This window comes from Drosophila suzukii, chromosome 3 (assembly GCF_043229965.1).
Source record: "Drosophila suzukii chromosome 3, CBGP_Dsuzu_IsoJpt1.0, whole genome shotgun sequence".
NCBI lineage: Eukaryota > Metazoa > Arthropoda > Insecta > Diptera > Drosophilidae > Drosophila > Drosophila suzukii.
Genome location: NC_092082.1, coordinates 69890851 through 69911541, shown reverse-complemented (window position 1 = coordinate 69911541; position 20691 = coordinate 69890851). Strand labels below are relative to the sequence as shown.

Here is a 20691-nt window from a genome sequence, read left to right as displayed (position 1 = left end):
AAAAGATCCCTGCGAGTGGCCTGGATAATGTTACGCTGTGCGCATCCAGGCTTCGCTGGCCGATTATAATGGTAATGGATAGATAACTTGTGGTTTTGGTAGCAACTTTAATGTCACGAGATATAAAATAGAGTCGAGGCTTAGGTCTAGGTCTCGGAGCCAATGCGTATGTCGATGGCCAGGGGGGCTTCTTCGGTGCTGGAAGAGATGGGTGCTGAAGTGGTGGAGGTGGTGCTGGTGGTGGAGGTGGTGGTGCTGGTGGTTGAGGATGGAGTAATCGGAGCCGCAGGTGGTGGAGCTACACTGCTTGAGCTGGGCTGTCTGGGAGCCACTTGAGATCCTCCTTTGTCATCTGAAATAAATGAGTGCACTGATTATATCTGGCATTTTAAAGGCTTTTATAAATAGAAGAGTGGAATAGAATGGACTTCTGAAATATAAGTGGCTCTGATATAAGGATTTCAGTAACATATAAATAAATATAAATAACATATTTATTCAAAACAGTAATATAATAATAGGACTTCCAGAATATTCGATTGATCAAAGCAAAGATATTTTAACCATTTTTTCATTCATTACACTTTAAGTGCCTTAATAGGGTTTCTTTGTGACTAACTGTTTGCGTAAATACAAGTTAAACGTGTAAATCAACGATAGAGAAATGTTTATCCAAAAACCAAAAGAACAGGAAAATTTATTTCTATAATATAGCTTTACAATTAAATGAAGAATAAACAAGGAAAACTATTTAGTCGACACCTCACACAATGATAACAATTTCTTAGAAGTCTTGTTTAAAATACATTGTAAGAGTCGTGTATATATATGTATATATATGTACTGTATCATAACTTTCTTAGCAATACTTTAATTTGGCAAATATTATAGTAAATATGTAGGTACACAATTACAATACTAAGATCCAAAAAATTTGATAAAGTAGGAACTATTGATTTGCTCCTAAGATAGTGAAATACATAAGACCAAACACACTTCCTTCCCTCTTTTTCATCCTGATAGTGACTTTAAACTTGAAATTTTGGTTCTAACGAATGCTTTCATTTTCTTAATGGAGATTATTAGAGTAAACTATGCTCACCCTTGAATGGTTCCAATTCAGCATTAAAAGGTCGCTGGTGCTCTTCGTAGTCCGGGGCTCCAAAGGCGTTAGGAAAGGGTTCGAAGCCATGTGGCTCGAATCCGAATCTGTGGGGTCGCGGCGGTCCATGTGGGGGATGCTCAAATCCAAATCCAAATCCGCCCGGGTGATGGCAGTCGGGAGCCGGGAAGTGGTGATCCCTGTGCCGCTTGTGATGGTGGTGCCCGTGGTAATTGCCGTCCCCATGATGGCGACGATGCCGATTGTGCTGGACGTGGACCTGGCTAAAAACGGGTGCCGATTCCTCGGCCAATAAATCTTGGCTGGCAAAGGCACTGAAAGAGGGAGCAGGGCAACAAAAAAAAACAACCAGGTGAAGTGCAGAAAATACGGAGCTAACAGATACGGATACTGACGCATTCTCGATTCCTGGGAACGGAGCAGCCTGAAGCTGCAGACTCTGTGAGCTTATCACTGCGAACAGCGCCAGCTGGGTGAAATATATGGGATTGAAATGGGGTTGGATTGGGTTGGTTTTGCATTTGGATTGGGTTGGAGGATTTACGAGCTCTGGACTTACACGGACGGGAACTGAGGCTAACATGCTGTTGGTATGGTATGCCGATTCCCTTGGACTGCTGCAGTTTAACAGTTTATCTTCCTTGAACGTTTCGCCTGAACCGCGCTCTTTAGCCGCACAGAATCGACTAAATCTTGCCGTACGACTCACTTTATTCCGCACAATTAATACTTGGACAATGTCGCATGTCGGGGTTTTTATTTTTTATCTGCTGCTCCCTTACTCACTCAGATTTTGAGTTGTTTTTGTGCGCATCATAAACCTGATCGGTCAATGATAATTCAGGTTTTTTATATCCAATACCCATTTACATACGCGACTACAGTCGTTCATAAGTCGCTGGTCTTTTGAGCGTTTTGTAATTAGCCTGGCCTGCAATGGGCTGATTTTGGTACGGAATAGCCGCAAACGTACATTAATTGCCAATAAATGTGACAAAGTGTTGCTAATTTTGCGGTCGCTGAATTGAAGCCCATTGAGAGAGGTTGCGATGCAGGGCGAAAACCTCTCAGATTATCGTACTTGTGGCTAATTGTTAGGAAATATACTTTAAAAAGTTATCTTAATGTTACTTTTATTATTCATCAATCGAATTGGAGAGGGTTTCCCCTTAACTATTAATCAGTTTAAAAGTGAAAGAGACCTATAAGGAATACTAATCTAGTTAAAAAATGTTCAGTGAAAGAAATAGTTGACCACATATTTAAAATGAACTATAATATTTAGTTGATAAATAAAAAATATAAATAAAAAGAATTGTGATTGGGGAATTAAATTTTAATTTTTATTATTATACCCGTTACTCGTAGAGTAAAAGGGTATACTAGATTCGTCGGAAAGTATGTAACAGGCAGAAGGAAGCGTTTCCGACCCCACAAAGTATATATATTCTTGATCAGGATCACTAGCCGAGTCGATCTAGCCATGTCCGTCTGTCCGTCTGTCCGTCTGTCCGTCTGTCCGTCTGTCCGTCTGTCCGTCTGTCTGTCCGTCCGGATGAACGCTGAGATCTCGGAAACTATGGGAGCTAGGCTATTGAGATTTGGCGTGCAGATTCCTGAGCTTCTTACGCAGCGCAAGTTTGTTTCGGCACAGTGCCACGCCCACTCTAACGCCCACAAACCGCCCAAAACTGTGGCTCCTACAGTTTTGATGATAGAATAAAAATTTTAACTGAAATTTATTGTTCTCATCAATACCTATCGATTGACCCAAAAAAAAGTTTGCCACGCCCACTTTAACGCCCACAAACCGCGAAAACCTGTGACGCCCACAATTTTCATGCTAGATAAAAAATTGTAACTGAAATGTATTGGTCTCGTCGATACCTATCGATTGATCCAAAAAAAAATTTGCTACGCCCACTCTAACGCCCATAACGCTTAAATCTGTATACCGCCGGTAGGTGGCGCATTTTAATCTCGCTTTGCTGCTTGCATATCTCCATATAGCTGAGTAACGGGTATCTGATAGTCGAGGTACTCGACTATAGCGTTCTTCCTTGTTTTTTTTTTTAATTCGCTATGTTGGTATTTCCTATAAACAATATTTTTAAATCAGGAAGAGTTGTATAAATTCTAAAAACTTTTTGGAAACAGTTAAATTTTATTTTTAAATTTAAAGAATATTTATTTACGAAATTAAACAAAAATGTTCTGTTTTAAAATTTCTTAGTGTATTCGGAACCAAACTAATTGGTTAATTATCCATCTCCTTGTGGACACAAGAGTCACGATTATGTTAATATGATATCAGGCCGTTGCTTTTTGAAAACTATTCAGAGCTGTTTAAGCAAATCCAAAAAAATATAAAACAAATTTTAAAATAGAGCGAATTGTACTTTAAAACGTAGGTTTATTTTTGGGAACTGTTTAGACATTTTTTAGATCTTAAACATTTAATATTAAAGATGTGAAGAGAAGAAGTTCTCAGTGTACCCTGACCCAAACTAATTGGTTAATCACCACGCACCTTGTGGACACAAGAGTCACGATTATGGTAATATGATATCGGGGCGGTGCTTTTAGAAAGTTATCGAATGCTCCACATTTCTCCCGATATGTCTATCTCTACTATCTCCACACCCACACATTTCCGCAGAGCCAACTTCTACGGCGATTTCTGGGTCTATTTGGCATGCCAACGGCGTCGGCCCAGAATACAATTCAAAATGAAAATATTTAATGTTGAGCTGTCAGCGCCTGGATTCATTGTGATTCATGACGACGGGGAATCGGCCCCTTAACATTGATCTTGAATTTAGCCGGCAATTGGGAATGATATTCGTCATAAGGCTGGGCAGTAAGTGACCAGTCGAGCAGTCGAGTTCCTGTTCCGCGAAACCTTCGGGCTGTTACAATGAAATTGAAAACAAAGGCGCATTTGAATTTTCAACTAAAATCTTTATTGATAACATTTCTCGTTCGCAGTTTATCGTCTTCAACTCTTATCATATTATGACGTACAGTTTATATGTATATGTTTATGTATATCTATATATATATATGCAATAAATATTTGTTGAGTGTGTTTTTTCTTTCTTCTTAGATGTTTTTTCCCCCCTACTTTCGGTATCTGGGGAGTATGCGTGCTTCTATGCCTGGTGCAGTAGCAATTTTAAGCCGACAATCTACATATCTGACAGTGTGTCTACGTATATATACTTTGACTTTGCCTTAACTTTTTCTGTGGGTGCGCAAACTTAGGGGAAAACTTGAGAGCAAATAATTTACATATACACATCCATATAGCACCGCGAAATGTACAAACAACTTGTGGAATCATTGGGAACTTAGCGATAATGATAAAAGAACCTTAAACCATACGTAGCAAATAGATAATAACAACTAAAGACTAAGAACTTAAAATATATTTTTGTACAATTTTGCAGGGATCGTTTTCGTTTAGATTATCTCTTCTATAAACATTTTGCTCGTCGTTGTTCTTGTGGGTTAGTACGATTATTTTTTTGTATGTATAATTGTGAATAGAGCTATGCGATTTCAATAACTTTTAAAGTTTCCATAGACATTAAATTCAACCAGCGATTGCGTATAATTTATCCATTGACTTGTATTGCAATTTATTTTCTTTTTTAAAAACATTCATCAACATGATCAAATATTTGATTTCAACCGCTTCCCTTTAATTGCCCGGCTAATTGACCTACATTTAAATAATTATGTGTACGTTTGTGTATATTATAGCATTATGCTCGTTTAAATATGTATAGCTTTAAATTAATATATGCATGTCGTAATTCAGCGTTGCCATTTATATGTATGTTCTCGTTTAAATACAATTGAATTATATTTCCTCAGTTGTGTATTCATATTAGTCCATTATTAATAATTGCGATAGGTACGTTTTGGGAAAAGTTGCGAAGGTTCGAAGTGCTCTGAGTGCGCCGTGCTGTGTTCTGCCAGATTTCTGTTTTCCGTCCTTTAGGAATGATGGTATCGGGTTCGGACTAGAGTCCCTAACTAACGGTTTGATGCCACTGCTGTTGATATTCTGCTGACTGATCTTAAAAACTTGTTCATATCAAATGCATTAATATTGGCTCCAAAAGTGGTTCAATTAATGTAACTGCTTTTTGGTTGGTTGGTTTTGTTCGTTTTGTTTGTTCCTTTTTGTAGAGAAAATGCGCTACTCTCGAAAAGTCCGTTACAAAAGTCTTTAAAGTTATTGTATTAGTTGTCGTGAATAAGTTTTGACCTGCCACTCTACTTTGTAAGCCCAACAGGAACGTATTTGATTCGCCTCAACTCCGATTTGGATCGTACATAATTGTCGATCCCTTGCAGATCTATACCCATATCGATTTTCCTACAGTTCAAGAACGCTCGCTAATTGTGTGTAATTGATATCGTTTAAATGACTTGTAACACGCTTACAGTGATATGTTGAATCTTTGATTTCCATATTGTATATGTTGTATATATATAATAATATGCTTAGTATCATTTACGCAATAACAATCGCCTCGCAAAAATTCGTTTAATTCCCCCACCCCCGCTGACTTTCGATCTTTCGTGGTCTTTTCAACTTTCTCAGATATATAACGCCCCTAAAACTCAGTCACATTTAAGAATTGATACGATTTTTGGGTTAAAATTGTTAGCAAATTTCCTAGTTTGATTCTCAAGATAAATGCAGCGGATATTGTGCCTGAATAGTATAAATATATTCGCCAATCGGAGTTAGTTTAATTAGTTGACGTAGTTCTCGTTTAGCTGTAAAAATTGTCGCGTTGCTGGAATATCGGCAGTGGTTCACTTGGTGACTCCGATCGGTTTTCGTCATCTTGATTGGATCTTTCGGCCGCCTTCGACATGGCTTTCTCTGTGGGTTGACAAAAAGGGCCAAAAGTTAGTTCACCAAGTTGGAAATGTGGATTTTCTTAGACCAAAAACCTTCCCAAGCGTGCTGTAAAAGTTTTGTAGTATATAAAAAAGTACACCGATAACCATTCGGAAGTATATATCGTGTGTGTTTGGTTTGTGTTCTTCTTTTTTTTAAACTTTTTTGTTGGTAGTATGTTTGTGTTTGTTGCTACTCCTGTCTTAGCTGTTTTCTTGGTGCTTTGAGCTTATACTTACTCGATTTATCGCTTCTTGACTCTTTTGGACAACTTTTATAAGCATGTTAGGCAGTGCAGAAATTTAGTTTGGAAACTAAGCCATTTGCATGAAATTGGTTTTTGAAACTTCGCAAACATTTCTGGTAAAATTGCATGTTTTTATAAACTGACAGTTGTTTTAATTTATTAAATTTTAATTGATTTATTTCTTCGTAGGTATTAAAATTGTAAAGAACACTAAGACTTAGTGACTTTAATTTACGATTTTAAAAAATTCTTGAACAGATTTTTAACATGTTTAGATTTAAAGGATAATATTTATTTCCATATGTCTATAAGGTTTTTATATTATATGTAATATTTCTATCATTTGGTCATTATTTTGATCCCTTTTCTGTCCTAATTTTCCAATACAATTGCACTTTGGTGAAAACATTAAATTCTGTGCTTATTTTGGTGTTTGACTATTTTTTTCTGAATTTTGAGTGTTTGGTAAGTTTGGCTTGTGTGTGGTTTAGTGGGTTAGTGTTGGGGGTGCATATTTCCTGTATAGCTTTAAGTCTAAAATTATAATTACGGCGTGCAGGTTAATTAATTTAGCCAATATTTCATTTCTAGGCTAAGCAGAGATTTGGTCGTGATTATATTCAAAATGCAAGGCCTGGAAGCTACAATATACTCGTTTATTGTTTATTTATGAATATCGGTATAATCGAAATGTGTACAAACCTGGACTTACGTAATCGTATATCTGTTGTTGTTGTTCTTGTGCTTGTTGTTGTTGTACTTGTTCTTGTTGCTATTACGTTGCTGTTTATTCTTGTCGTCGTTTTTATATATATATATAGTTTTTAGTATTGCTTGTTGTGAATTGTTGCGTTTTGTTTGGAGTGAGTTTTATGTTTTTTATGTGAGTTTAGCATGCTGTAAATCTCAACTTCGCGTGTGTTATTGTTTGTAGTTACTGTATACTTGGGGTGTACTGTATACTAGGTATGCGTATATGTACGTATGTCTGGTATGCTTCGAACTTCGAACAACAAACTCATTTATCGCGAATCGTGATGCGAACCCTCTCAGTTATCGATTGGCAAAACACAACGTGAACAAAAATTAAATGCAATGCAAGGGTAAACACAAAAAGTGAACAGAAACAACTCGACAGGCTACTTGCGGATTAGTTGTGACTAGTGGGATTTCCTAGAAAAATATGCAAAACAAATAAAGACAAACATGTAAATTAAACGAATGCAAATGCATAAATTATACAATTATAATATAAGTGTAAATAATAATAAGTAAATCTAAAGTAGGTGTTAGTTTTGTAACAAATATTTCTTGAATGTTTATGAAATCTCTTTGCTGGCCCTATTACAACATTATAATATTTTATCAACACCCTATTTATAAGGTATTCAAAACATATCTTCATAAAATAAATATAATTTAATTAAGGGGAGTGATAAATATTATTTCCAGTTATTTAACAATTTTTGAATTAAAGTTTAAGGCTCCTGACAACTTGCAGCTTGATATGTTTTGTGGGTAGGCTAACACTGCGTATGCGCAATATTTGGAGAATTCAATCTTGACAAAGTTCATAGAACTCTCATCAATGGTTACTTAATTTATGATTAATTATACATAAACTGGTCGGGTGCAGATGCGAATGCGAATGCATGAGAGGGCAATGTGGGCCACAGGTTTTCAAATGTACGATTGACTGTTGAAAATGTCTGAATATTGTGTAGGTGATTGGGTTTTGAATGGTGTGTCTTTGTGAGAAGGGGTTATGAACTTGACGAACGACGCCGGTGATTAGCACGCAATGTGGGTGGGGGGGGCATGATCTTAGAACTCTTATTCGAACGGGGGCTTATCGCTCTAGATTAGATGGTATGCATATGATATGTTTTATCATTAATAATCTAGAAATCAGAAAGAGTTGAAAGAAGATACATATATAGAGATTAGAAGAGCATAGAGTTGACAGTTTGAAATGGGGGATCTGCTGGCATGGTTAGATTACACTGCATAACGCTTATATACATATAGATAAATAACACAGGGGTCTATATGTTTGAGATTTTGAGAGAGCATATTAGTAAGAACATAAACATGAAACATAAACTCAACTTGCAAGGCATTGCGTATACGTTTTAAAGGGGATTTATTTTTTAGGATATCGATTGGAACTTAACACAAAGTTTATCTGGTAGGAGACCTAAATGGATCCGAGGATGACTCTACTTACCGGCCACAATCTTGCTGACCTGCATCACCTGCTGGGCCAGGATTTGATTGAGTTGCAACAGGTGTTCGCGCTGCTTCTTCTCGGCATTGATTTTGCTAGGTGGCAGACTTTCATTTTCCTGAAAATATTATTTTTTAACTATATCTTAGCGATTATATAACAAAATCGTAAACTTACATTGCTGCTAATGGGCGCCTCGGCCAGCATTTTCTTGATGGACTCGACCTTCTCCTGACGACGCTTCTTCTCCTCCGGCGACAGTTCGGGCGTCTATTTGGATTTTCATGAATTATTTAATTATTTAAGTATATTTTTAATCATCTTCCACTTACTGTTTCTGGTATGTAACGCTCGGGTATGACTATTTTGTTGGGTGCCAGTAGCAAGTTGTCTATGGTATTCTCCGAAATCTTTTCTCCCTGTCCCAGAGCAGAACGAACCACATCGGGGGCATTCATTCGAGGTCTTAGGGCCACCTCCATGTCCAGATCATCGCGAGCCCGCCAGTTGGTGTTCTGTAAATGTAAAGAAATATATATACCTTAGCAAATCTATATAGAGTTATAGAAATTGAGTTAAGTTTCAATAGTGTAATTTAAGTGGGTTTTAAAGTGCCTTGATTCTTAGTTACGAACGGATTCGCTTCTTAGTTACGAGAATATAGATTAACACAAACCACAGATTTACATTTTCCCTTCTAACCAAACACTTACATTTCGATTCATATCGTTCTCGGCCTGCACCTTCTCCATGGCCTTCTGATTCACATTATTTGGCGCAGTGTAGTGTCGCCTCTTTTCCCTTGGAACCGCCCTGCGATGCTTGTGATGTGGTGGCACCTTCTCCACCACCTTTTCGGTGTCCTCCGATGCCGATCCGGCGGACATTTCGTTAATGATCTGGCGGGCAGCCACGCTTTGGAACACCGGCTCCGGACTGATGTCCGTGAGGCTCTTGTTGAGGCTCTGCAGGGAGTCCGTCTTGGTGCGCAGAGCCACTCGGGCACTGTCCCTGGAGGGATTCACCTGCTGCTGGAGCTGCTTGGCGAAGTAGGCATTGGCCAGGGGATTCAGGTGCTCCCTCTGCTCCCGGTGCTCCCTCGGCGGATGATGGTGGTGTCCATTGCTCTGGGGTGCCGGTGGTGGCGGTGGCTGGTGCTCATAGTTGCTGTTCCGATCATAGTCGAAGCCATTGTTATAGTGATGGCCATTCTGCTGTTTGCCATTCAGGTGACGACTGTGCCTCTGCTTGGGGGGCTCACTGTAGTTGCGCGGCAGCGACTTTGAGCGACTCTGGTGGCCATTGCTCATCTGCTCCTCCAGGTTCTGGGCGTACAGCTGCTGCTCCCTCTGCTGCTGGGCATACTGCTCCTCCTCCAAGACCTGATCCAGATTCTGGATGGAGCTGCTGAGACCCCTTTCGCTGCGATCGCGATTTCGCCGCTCCGATTCCCGCTTCACAATCCTCACCGTCTTGATTTCCGGCTTTTCCAGGCCAATGGCAAAGGGATTGCTGTCCAGGAAGCCATCGCTGTCCACTCCGCTCATCTCCAGGGCATCGCTGCTTCCGCCTCCATTGTATCGGTTATAATCACTCAACTTGGTGAAGCTATTGGTGTCCACATAGAGGGGTGTGGATAGGTTAAGAGTGGAGTCATTCAGCTGCTGGCGACTTCCGCATCGCAGCATATTGGCGTCCAGATCGGTTTCCGTCCAACTGGTGGAGTTGCTGCGCTTCTTCAGGCTGCCATTGGTGGATCCACCGCCGTTCATCTCCTTGTTGCCAATCTCTTGGTACAGCCTGGTCGAGTTCTCCGTCAGCTGGCGAACCGCCGAGCTGAGTTCGTGGCGCTGTCTCTGCATATCGCCCACCAGGGATTGAACCCTCTCCAGCTCCGAGGCCAAAACGGAGGCATCCCCATTGATGTGCGGACCATCGCCGCCCATGCCATTGGTGGCTGCTCCTCCCCGGGTGGCCTGCACCTTCTGACGGAGGAGGAGGAGCTCCTGCTCCAGGCGAGCATTTCCCGCCACTGTCTGCTCCAGTTTCTGCAAGGTAGGATTAGGGGTTAGTTGATCTTGGCCCTTGGGTTCTGGCAATGGCACATGCAGCAGAGGCCACAAACATGAGAAGTCTTTTGCATTAATCCTATTTTGTTGAGCTCTGGATTAAAGATTAAGCTAACTGAGTTATTTTTAAAATAAGTGAAGAAAACTATACTCTGGTAATACAAAATATATATTTTACTCACTAAACCACAGTTAACCCCCAATCAAATTTATTTCAATTTAAAAAACTGTGTCTTTTGATTTACCTTTATCTTAAATGTAAGACCTGATATAGGTCTATTGTTTTTGAAATGCACAATCAATTTAACAATTAACTCTACCTAACGCAATTAAAACTTCTTGATTTAAACTGTAAAGTATAGTAAGCTAGGGTGAAAAAATAATTTAAATGGTTGAGTTTGCTCAGTAAGAAATGGATCAATAAAGGTGATATTAATCGTTCTGACTTGCAATTTAATATAATATTTCCTATTTCCTTTAAGAAGTAATCTTACGGTGCTCAATCCTGGATTTAAAAATTAGTTTTTGGTTAGTTACATAAGCGACATGCGAAGCTCAAGCAGACAAATAACACGCAGGTGGACACGGAATGCAAAAAACTTCTACTAGGCACCTTGGATACCTTTGAGTTCTCGGCCAGCAGCTGATGGACCCGCGACAATTCGCGCTCCAGGATGTGCTGCTGCTTCTTGGCCGCCTCCAGGGCCATGGGCGTGGCATTGCTGTCGTGGATGCGGGCCCTCAATCCTCCCAAGGCCCGCTCGAGGTCCTCCTTGTCCCGCTGGAGACTCTGCAGAGTTCCAGATTCCTCCTGCAGCAGCTGATCTAGTTGGTAGAGCTCACGCACCTTGGCCTGCAAATCATATAATGTATTTTATAGATTTTATTAAAGTTATCTTAAGTAAACCCACCTGTAACTCCGCCTGATTGGGACTGAGACGCTCCCACTGCTGCTGTTCTTCCTGCAGCATTTGACGCTCCTGCATCCTTTGATTGAACTCCAGGCGATCCAAAGTGGCGGGCTGAACCCTGCCATTAGCATCATTGCGATATAGTGATCCCAGCTTGACCATGTTGTCCACCAAGTTGACCAGTGGCTTGCTCTTCTCGTAATGCCGCTCCAGGTCCAAAAGGTGCTGCTTCAAGTAGTCCAATCGCTGGATGCTTTCGGCTCTGGTCAAGCCCTCGGCACTGCGTAGGCGATTCTGTAGAGGATTCCATTTATATAAAGTTAGAATTTAGGAATTTTTAATATTTTGTTATTATTTATAAAAATTAGATAGATAAAATGTAGAATTAGTCACAGAACCAGCACCGGAAGTTAGCCAAAACCGCCCAACGATAAACATAGAATAGATTCGTTTATCCACCTGCACGTCGTGAATATCGCTGCAGCACTGCTCGATGGCCCTGGCAGTCTGGCTGCTCTGCCTCCGCAGCTGGATCAGCAGGAGGACAAGCTCCTCGTGGGTGCGACTCAGCAGATCCCCGGCCGACACATCCAAGTTCTGTGGGTTGGTCAAATATACTTTAGGTGTGCTTCTTACCCGTAGCCCAAGTAACATAATCCAAAGAATTTACCCTTACATATCTCTCAATTTTGAAATGTTTGTAGTAATTATAAGGGCTTATCTTAATTAAATAAAAAAAATATTTTACTATTTATTAATTTAAATATTCCCCTTTTTCAATGCTTGTTTAAGTTTCAAGGATCTATTTTAAGTCATTAAAAAAATACTGCACCATTTATTCGCCTATCAAAAACAAATATATGCTTGTATGCAAATACTTTTATTTTTCTTTGAATCCTAATATAGAATTTCTCGTCATTCATTTCATACATGTTGCAGAGCACATTTTAAGCACGAATACATTCCAGGCTAAAGTTCAATTTGAAATGAAACTATTTCGGTTTATTGCGGAAATATTTTAAGATGGAAATTATATTTCTACGTAACAGCATTCCACCCAGTGCAGATTTTAATACTTCAACCCTTTGCAAAAATAAATGAAAATATTGAATCTATGGAGTTTTGATTTACTAAAGGGATATATAAAAAATATTAAACTTCGCTTTTAATGTCAAGCTCTCAATTGATGCCGTTTAAAAAGTCACAGGTTATGATTGTGTCCTTTAAATGGTTCAGATTTCAATGCAAAATAATGGTAATATTCTGAAATCCGATTAAGTGTTTTCCTCGATGGACTCACCCTGATCTGGCTGCTTGTCTCCCGCTCCAGCATATCGATTTCCGCCCTGCTTCCGGTGCGCCGCATCCGGAACTGCGGGTGATTTTGGGGCGTGGACGTGGCCAGCCCACTAGGAGTTCCGTTTCCGGCGTAGAGTCCGCGATCCGTGAGCACCGTATTCTTGGCATACTTGGTCTCCGCCGCTCCGCCATAGTATGGGGCAAAGGCGGACTCCTGCTGGACATCCGAAGGATCCGGTTTCACCGTCAAATTGCCCACGGGCAGATTGTTCACATTGCGCACGGAAATCGAGGCTACAAGGTCATAGAGATTGAATTAGGCAAATATTTTAGAAAGTTTAGAAAAGGCGGGGCTTAAAATAGTTTCAATGCGTGCGCGAAATATTTAGAAAAGCAATCAGTTATCGGTTAGCGAATGCCCAGCAGTTGTACGGAATATTTAATTTGGCTCTGTTTGTATTTCATTTATTTTTGTAATTTTTTTGGAAGATGGAAATTGGCTACTAATATCTGCATTATCTATAGATTTAGCTGCTGGCTCCTACGGCTATTTGTAACTGCCCAAAATGTATCTATCTATCTATGGATTGGTTCAACTTTACAAATGGGTGTGCTTGGGTGAGATTTGTGAGTGTGTTTGGCGTATGTATATACAAGCGATTCAATGACTTAATGAGATAAGTGGGGGAATTGGATAAATAAATATATATGTATAAGTTTGCTTACCAGTTGATTAATTAAACAAAACAAGACAACACAACAATAATGACAACAACAACAGCAACAACAGTGACAGTCAACAAAACAAATAGAGCACTATCTAGCTGGGAAAACTGTGAAAACTGGGGAAACATGATGATGATGGGCAAACAGAGGCATAAAATAACTTGCCGAGTGCAAACCAAAAATGGTGAAAACGGAAAGCTAAATTGAAACTACGGAAAAGTATTGCATATTTTTCGGGGCCCCAAGGAGGGGGGGTTTTTTCAGTTTTCAGTGGTTATTGTTGGCTCTCGACTTTTTCCCCGTCACCAGGGGATTTCCATTGGTATCGTCCATGGAAGTGTTGTTCAACTGCTGGACGATGGAGCGCACACTGCTGGTGAGAGGCATTTGGGGAGATGCACTGGCTCCTCCTCCTCCTCCTCCTGTGGTCTCCGCACCGCTGTGGTGGCTCTTCATTAGCCCACTGGACATGGCATCCCACTGCCGGATGGTCTCGCGATCCAGCTCGTTAGACTTATGCGACAAATTCGAGGCCGTCTCCTCGCGCAGCACCTCGTAGACATCGGAATCCGTTTGGTCCTGGCCCAACAGCGAGGCGGAGGAGATGGAGTTGTCCAGGAGCTGTACATACACATCATGCTCGTTGGATAGGGGATGCTGCCGTGGCTTCTGGCTGTCATTCACATAGGTCACCTCGCGACTCAACTTGGCCTTGGGCGTACTCGAAAGGGGAGCAGCTGGTGCCGTAATCCTGTCCAGATCATCCAGGGATCTGGCATGCCGCTGGGATACCCGTCGCAGGCTCTCCCGCCACAGGGCATCCTCCTCCCAGAGCAGCTCGCCACCTAGAACTGAAAGGTTGGGATGCACATTATTTGATGGGCTCTTGTGGATGGACACCTCCTCCGCCTGCAACTCCTCCTCCGAATCTTCACCAGCACCAGCTTCGTTAGGATTGCCATCTTCCGACGGGTTATGGCTACCACCAATCGTCTTACGAGCGAGATTTGTGTTTTTAGTAGTTGTGATATGATATGAATGGACCACTGGACCTTGGTTTAGTGCACCACCTCCACTACCTCCTCCTCCTAATCCTCCACTGCTGCTCATCTCCATCTCCGCCGACAGCTCCTTTGCCTTGTTCAGCTTGAGAATCTTGTTGCTCAGCTTCTCATGGTTGTCCTTCTGCCCGGAGTAGATGTTCTTGCTATCGATGGCCTGATCCTTGTCCACCAGTGCGTCCACATTAAACTGCTGAGGATGCCGATCGATGGGATTGTGTATGTGGGCTATATTAAGGCCATGGGCATGGATATCCCGCTGATTATTTAAAGGTGGAGGTGCCGGCAACTCCGAGTAGTAGTAAGGAGCGGATTGGGTGGATATGTTGCTGTTGTTCCGACTATGGATTATCCTTAGAGCAGCTGCAGTTGCTCCACCCTCGCCGCCCAACTGCTGAATGGAGTCGGTGGAGGAGAGAAAGTGTATGTTGCCATAGAAGTGCTGTTCCTCGTCCTCGGTATTTCGGAATGTTTTAGGTGGCTTTATAAGGTTGGTTAGTATATCAGCTCCTGCGGCGGCATTGGCATCATTTAGCAGGTGACTGGTGGGCGTGGTTTGGCCAGTGGACAGGTGCAGGTGACTCAGGTAGGTGTCCAGCTCATGACTACTCAGGGTTTCCTCGAACTGCTCACTGAGGGATTCAATCTCGCTGATGGATTCCTGGGACAAGGGTCTCCTCGAACGCTGACGATCTAGCTCAGAATCCGATCTCTGTCTGAACTCCACGGACTCATTTTCACTGCTCAGGGGCAGGGAATTATTACTAGTACCCCTTCTACGATATAGATCCAGATCCGAAGAGGTGCGGGAACTACTATTATCTGTTAATTGACCACTATAATTGGAGTCCGATAAGGTTCTGGCATGATGTTGCTGCTGAGGAACTAGCAATCTTTGTGGTGTCATCCGCACTTTGGTAAAATGGTCGGGTAGGGAAAGACGACTACTTTTCAGGGTAGGACTGGGCACTGCTTTTGGTAAGTTCAGGGAGGTATTGCTCGCATGCATCTTAGGTAGTTGTTCATAAGACAAGTTGACCTTGGTATTACTATCCTTTCGCTTCACCGTATCATAATGTTCCGACGAGAAGATCTCCTCCGTTTTTAGTTCCTCCATGGGTGGTGGTGAATCTGGTATGGGCGGTGGTGGTAATATCTCACTATCCGAACTCTCGGCATAGTTGTTCATTGGCGTGGAGGCTCCAAGATAATACGATGCTGGTCTGAAGGTATCCGACAAACTAAAGCGGGATCTGGAGCGCAGTTTCTTGGCCTCCAGTTGCTGCCGGCTGCTCTCGTCATCCGCATCCGAACTATCGCTGGCCAGAGCGCTTTTGGTCGGCTTCAGGATGTCCGGCATGTCCTTGCCCTGCCGCTTCTTGGTCTTCTTCTTCAGGGTCTCGGAACCGGATTTCTTGCCCTTCTTCAGGGTGGAACGACCCGAAGAGCAGTGGGCTTCCTCGTTGCTGGGCGGAGCCGGAGGAGCCTTAACCCCTGCCAGTTCCATATAGACAGGCTCCGTTTTATTAGTCTCTTTAAAGGCACTCGAACTGGTGCTGGCCAGGCACATGATCTCATAGTTGCTCCTACAATCCTCGTCCTGGATGCCCTTGGTCATCTCTACATAGTGATTCTCCTCTTCCTCTGCGTAGGACTCATGGGTGCAGACGAGGGTCAAGACCCCTGGCTGACCCAGTTCCACCTTCTTGGGCGTCATGGGCAGATAGTGACTTTCGTCGAACTGCTGGTCGGTGGGTGTGATGGGTTCGTTCACGTATATCTGCTGCATTTCCCGCTCCTCCCTGAGTTCCTGGGAATCGGCCTCCTCGAAGACAGCTTCATCCTCATCATCCTGGGCCAGGGCCTCGTCTATATCATCATCTGTGTACTCCTCGCAGGCCGTGCTCTCATCTTCTTCGTCGTCTAACCTCTGTTCCTCCGATTCCTCCTGTCCATCCCTACTTTCCTCATACGAATCCTCTGCCATCGCCTCCCCCGGCATGGATTTACTTTCCGCCGTGGGTGTCAGGTCCTCCTCCGTTTCCAGTTGTTGCTCCTGCCTCTGTTCCTGCTGCTCCTTGAACAACTTGAGTTGCATCAGCATGGGCGTCTCTTCGGGATCCGTAATCGCTGCCTGGCTGTCGGGGGCTTTGCTCTCGGGGATTGGGGCCTTGGCAAAGTCCATGTTCTCGTAGTTGCTGACCAGCTTATTGTTGTACACAGGCACATAATTGGCATTCTGCGGCGACTTGGGGGCTGTTTTCTTTGGCACAATGGGCACAGGCTCTGCATCCTCCGTATCCCCATCCACATCCTCCTTCTCCTTCTCCTCCTTGGGCAATTGCAATCTGAGTTTTGGCCTCTCTTCCAGCTGTTTGGGTTGCACCTGAATAATGCGGGTTTTACCAGCCTCATGCACTTTCAAAATGGGCTTTAGTTGGAATTTCGCATTGCCAGGTGTTTTGGGTGATGCAGATGATGATGATGATGTTTCTGTTGTTTTGGGACTCTCTAAATTTCTGCTACTGCTAACACTTGTTATTGCTAACGCCGCTGTTGTTGCTGTTGTTGTTGTTGATAATATTGTTTCTGTTTCTGTTTCGGTTTCTGTCTTTATCGATGACCTTCCTGCCGTCGCACTATACATGCTATCATCCACAGTCCCAGCTGCGATTCGTGCGTTTTGTTAATGTTTTTTGCGAGTTTTCGTTCATTGTTTTACATTTACAGCATTTACAAATTGAGGTATTGTTTTTTTTTCGGTTATTTTTTTTGGATTTTTTGTTTTTAAGAATTACAAAATTCAACGTATACACAACGAATTTTATTTTATATATGTATGGAAAAAGAAGAAATATAAAACATATTTGTATATCTTGCTGGTTTTTGGTATGTGTAATTAAAATCAATCAAATGGGTGGTCGATTGCGCTATGAGCCCAGATTGAGTTTGAGTTTTATTTTGTTTTTGGTTTATTTGTTTGTTTTTGGGTTTTAGTGCGAAGTTTACAGCGGCATTTAGTAGTGGAAATACCAAGCACCCGGTTGTCATGATGGGAAAACGAATATATATGTATGGTATGGAATGAAACAAATCCGAAACGAAACTAAATACGCCAAAAATGTTTACTAAACCCATGAAAGATAGAGATTTCCAAAAATAAAGAGAGAGAGGAGGTAGAGATTTATGGACTACAGAAATATTGGTATTTCGTTTAAGCCTCCTTTTTGCAATCAAATAAAGGCAAACAAAAATGTTCAGTGTGTGTGTTGGTGTATTTCGATTTTAGTATTGACCAAACACTTTTGCTACTGGCCAGAATTTGGTTTTATGCGTTGCCTACTTTTTGGCAGCTCTTCTAAATTAATTACTCGATACTTTTCAATTTGCCTCTGCAGCATAGATATATATTTGTATTGTGTGCGCACGGCAGGAAGGTTTCGATTTGCGACATAAATTGCTTTCTGTTGTGTACATTCAAATTAACCATATTTATTAAAACATAAAACAAGGCCACACAAAAGTGTAGAGCACACAAATATTAACTACATGAAGCTTTTAATTGTTTAGTCTGGCGTCTGGTGGACATGATAAATTAGCATTGAAATGGTTAAGGCTTATAAATAGTTAATGGTCAGAGGGTTTTCACAATTATGTCATAGCAAAATGGGCCTGTCAGGGGCAGCTGCGGTCCTTTATTTATAGATTTCTAACATCCTCAAGCGAAAGGTCAACGCAGTTTGCAATTACTGGTAAGCATCTTGTTCTGACTACAAAGTAAAGCAAAAGCAGGCAGCTCAAGGCCCGCCACATAACATGCAACTAACTGAAAGCAAAGCCAAGAGCAACTAAAGGTAAAAATAAAAATAAAAATAAAAGTAAAATAAGGAGCGCAGAACAGAGCATCACGGTTAGCTACAGCTACAGATACAGATACATATATAGAGATACAACTACGGATACGATACGATACTGATGCAGATAGAGATACTTGCTACGTTTATGCGCACGCATTAAAATCATTTATATTTCAATTTGGTAAGCAAATATCATTAATACCAGCTACTTTACCAAGACATTAAAATACATCATTAAATTCTGAAATATGGCACTTTGTGAAACAAATGCCATTAATACAAACAACTTTACCAAGTCGATATAATACAATATTTGTAGTATCATAATTTTCATTGCAAAATGGTAGTTATACAAGTGATATAAGATAATTAGCTTTTTGTTGCACATAATAAATTTTCTTTTCAATACAATTTGTTTAGGGACTTAAAATTTAGACTTTTTATAAGGGCTTTGAATTAAAATTTTTATGGATATCTTGAGATATTTTAATTAAGAAAAAGCGTAATTTTTTGATTCGTTGTTATAAATAGCTTTACTTCAATTTAAATTCATGATAGTTTACTCAATGTCACATAGTATTCGGCATTGCCTTAAAATATTCGCATTATATCGAAATCATTATTTGTATGTTGTTAATTTACCACCGCATAAACGTAGCCATAGATACGTAGTAGAGACAGTTACAGATAGAGAAAGAGACGTATAGGGACAGAGTTGAAGCCAAGCAGAATGGGGAATACTTATGGGATGTCATCGCTGATCAAGACTCACCCTCATCGTCCGAGGAGTAGCTGTTGTACACCACTCCGCCGGGTCCTATGTTGGCCTGGCTCTCGGATCGGGATCGCTGGATTCCGGAGGTTGAAGGGGGCTGCAGTTGATTCCCGGCCACCTGAGCACTGCCATTCGCATTGCCCACCACCAGACCCGTTTTGCCCGCCTGGGGGCCATAGCGTGCTCCACTAGCCACCGCCGTGGAGGCCAGCAAGATGTTGGGATTACTGCCCAGCTTGGACATGGCGGACATGTTGCTGCCGCCCTGCTGGATGCCCTTGCGGGTCAAAGGTGACTGCAGCATGCGTTGTTTCCACTCCAGCAGACGCTTCATGGACTCCTCCCGCTTCCTTTCACCATCCTGATGCTGCGGCGAGTTGGAGGCACCTGCTCCTCCAGTGGGCGAAGTGGTCGTTGAGTTCCCAGCCGAATAGTCATCATCCATGCCACCAGCTCTCTTGGGCAGACGGGCACTGGCGGAGCGCAGGAACTGCTCGTTCTTGCTGATGATCTCCTGCGTGGACATCGAGGGTGGGAAGATGGAACCCGGATGCACATTCAACGGAGGCAGATCCTCCTGCTGCTGGGGAGATTGGAGCTGAGAGGCCACCGAGCGTCCTTGACTGGCGGATCGACTCATTCGCGGCATGCTGCTGGCAGCTCCTCCCTGAGCCTGTGCCTCGGCCAGGAGCTCCTGCCGCTTGTAGGCCCTCTCGTAGGGATTCTCATAGCCAATGGTGTTCACCCCGGAGTTGAAGTCACCAGCTGCGGTGCGATAACTGCCCGCCTGCTGGGGCTGAGCCTGCCCAGCTCCGCCACTCTGCAGATACAGGGCACTCTTCCGCATCTTCTCCGCATAGCTGGCTTCCGAGTAGTAGAAGCTATCCGGAGTGCGATTGATGTCCAAACTGGACTTGGGCCTGGGAGCCCGGCCACTCTCCTGCTGACTCTGGGCCACCGCCGCGGCGGCAGCGGCTGCAGCTGCCTCGGCACGCGCCTCGTACTCCAGGAAGTCCGCGGAATGGGGACGCACTATGGCCGCCGCCGAGCGGGCACGCAAGTCCATGGTATTGATTAGTTGATCAGCGGCACTGGCCTAAAAAATTGTTGCAAAAAAAAGAAGGGGAAAGGCATAAAGTTAGAAAGGGTTATGCAATGGTAATGGCGGTAATAAGAGTAATTGGGCTTTTGCATTTTTAACTAGAGCAGCACTCGTAAAAATCTCGGAAAACTTAGAATGCATTCAAAACAAGTCGAGTCTTATACGACGCCATAAACATTGATTTATTTAAAAAAAGGCATTAAAAAGGGTTTTAATTGGATAATTACAAGCCCTACAAAAGCCTGGTTAATTTTCTAGAAAATCATAAAACAATCCTATGTTATTAACTGAACTAAATAATTTAAAATTGTTTGATACCGTTCCTTTTATTTTTTTATTATTTGATACCGGTTGTCTGAAGTTAATAATTATT

The 20691-nt window shown here is 42.2% G+C and overlaps 2 protein-coding genes across 17 annotated transcripts in view; both read right to left on the bottom strand.

Annotated features, from left to right (window-relative positions):
• Positions 1-87: 87 nt before the first annotated feature.
• On the bottom strand, positions 88-1844 carry LOC108015635 (uncharacterized). Its single transcript, XM_036817003.3, has 4 exons — positions 1683-1844; positions 1519-1592; positions 1103-1437; positions 88-352 (listed from the first exon to the last, which is right to left on the bottom strand). The coding sequence occupies exons 1-4, from the start codon at positions 1704-1706 to the stop codon at positions 147-149; spliced, it is 639 nt and encodes a 212-aa protein (XP_036672898.3). The 5' UTR covers positions 1707-1844; the 3' UTR covers positions 88-146.
• Positions 1845-4063: 2219 nt separating this feature from the next.
• Positions 4064-20691, bottom strand: part of kmr (pleckstrin homology domain-containing family A member kramer) — a 55881-nt gene continuing 39253 nt past the window's right edge. For 7 of the 16 annotated variants that reach the window (XM_036816994.3, XM_036816989.3, XM_036816990.3 and 4 more), the window contains 3 exons: positions 19214-20312; positions 13524-17251; positions 12951-13091 (listed from right to left, as the gene is read on the bottom strand). In XM_036816994.3, the coding sequence (XP_036672889.3) occupies positions 13791-17251; positions 19214-20312 (4560 nt within the window). In that variant the 3' untranslated portion in view covers positions 12951-13091; positions 13524-13790. Of the gene's footprint in view, positions 6027-6993; positions 7465-7752; positions 8193-8518; positions 8637-8695; positions 8789-8850; positions 9034-9231; positions 10567-11200; positions 11441-11498; positions 11793-11957; positions 12096-12798; positions 13094-13523; positions 17252-19213; positions 20313-20691 lie in introns of those variants that run through there. The other 9 variants (XM_070995943.1, XM_070995938.1, XM_070995939.1 and 6 more) reach the window with 9 other exon arrangements.

What these genes read in the sequence shown, in the direction of transcription:
- LOC108015635 (XM_036817003.3), bottom strand. Translation starts at nt 1,706, where the DNA reads ATGTTAGCCTCAGTTCCCGTCCGT. An exon ending in TAGCCTCAGTTCCCGTCCGT is followed by an intron (nt 1,593 to 1,682) that starts GTAAGTCCAGAG and finishes TATTTCACCCAG; the next exon opens with CTGGCGCTGTTCGCAGTGAT. An exon ending in TTCCCAGGAATCGAGAATGC is followed by an intron (nt 1,438 to 1,518) that starts GTCAGTATCCGT and finishes TCCCTCTTTCAG; the next exon opens with TGCCTTTGCCAGCCAAGATT.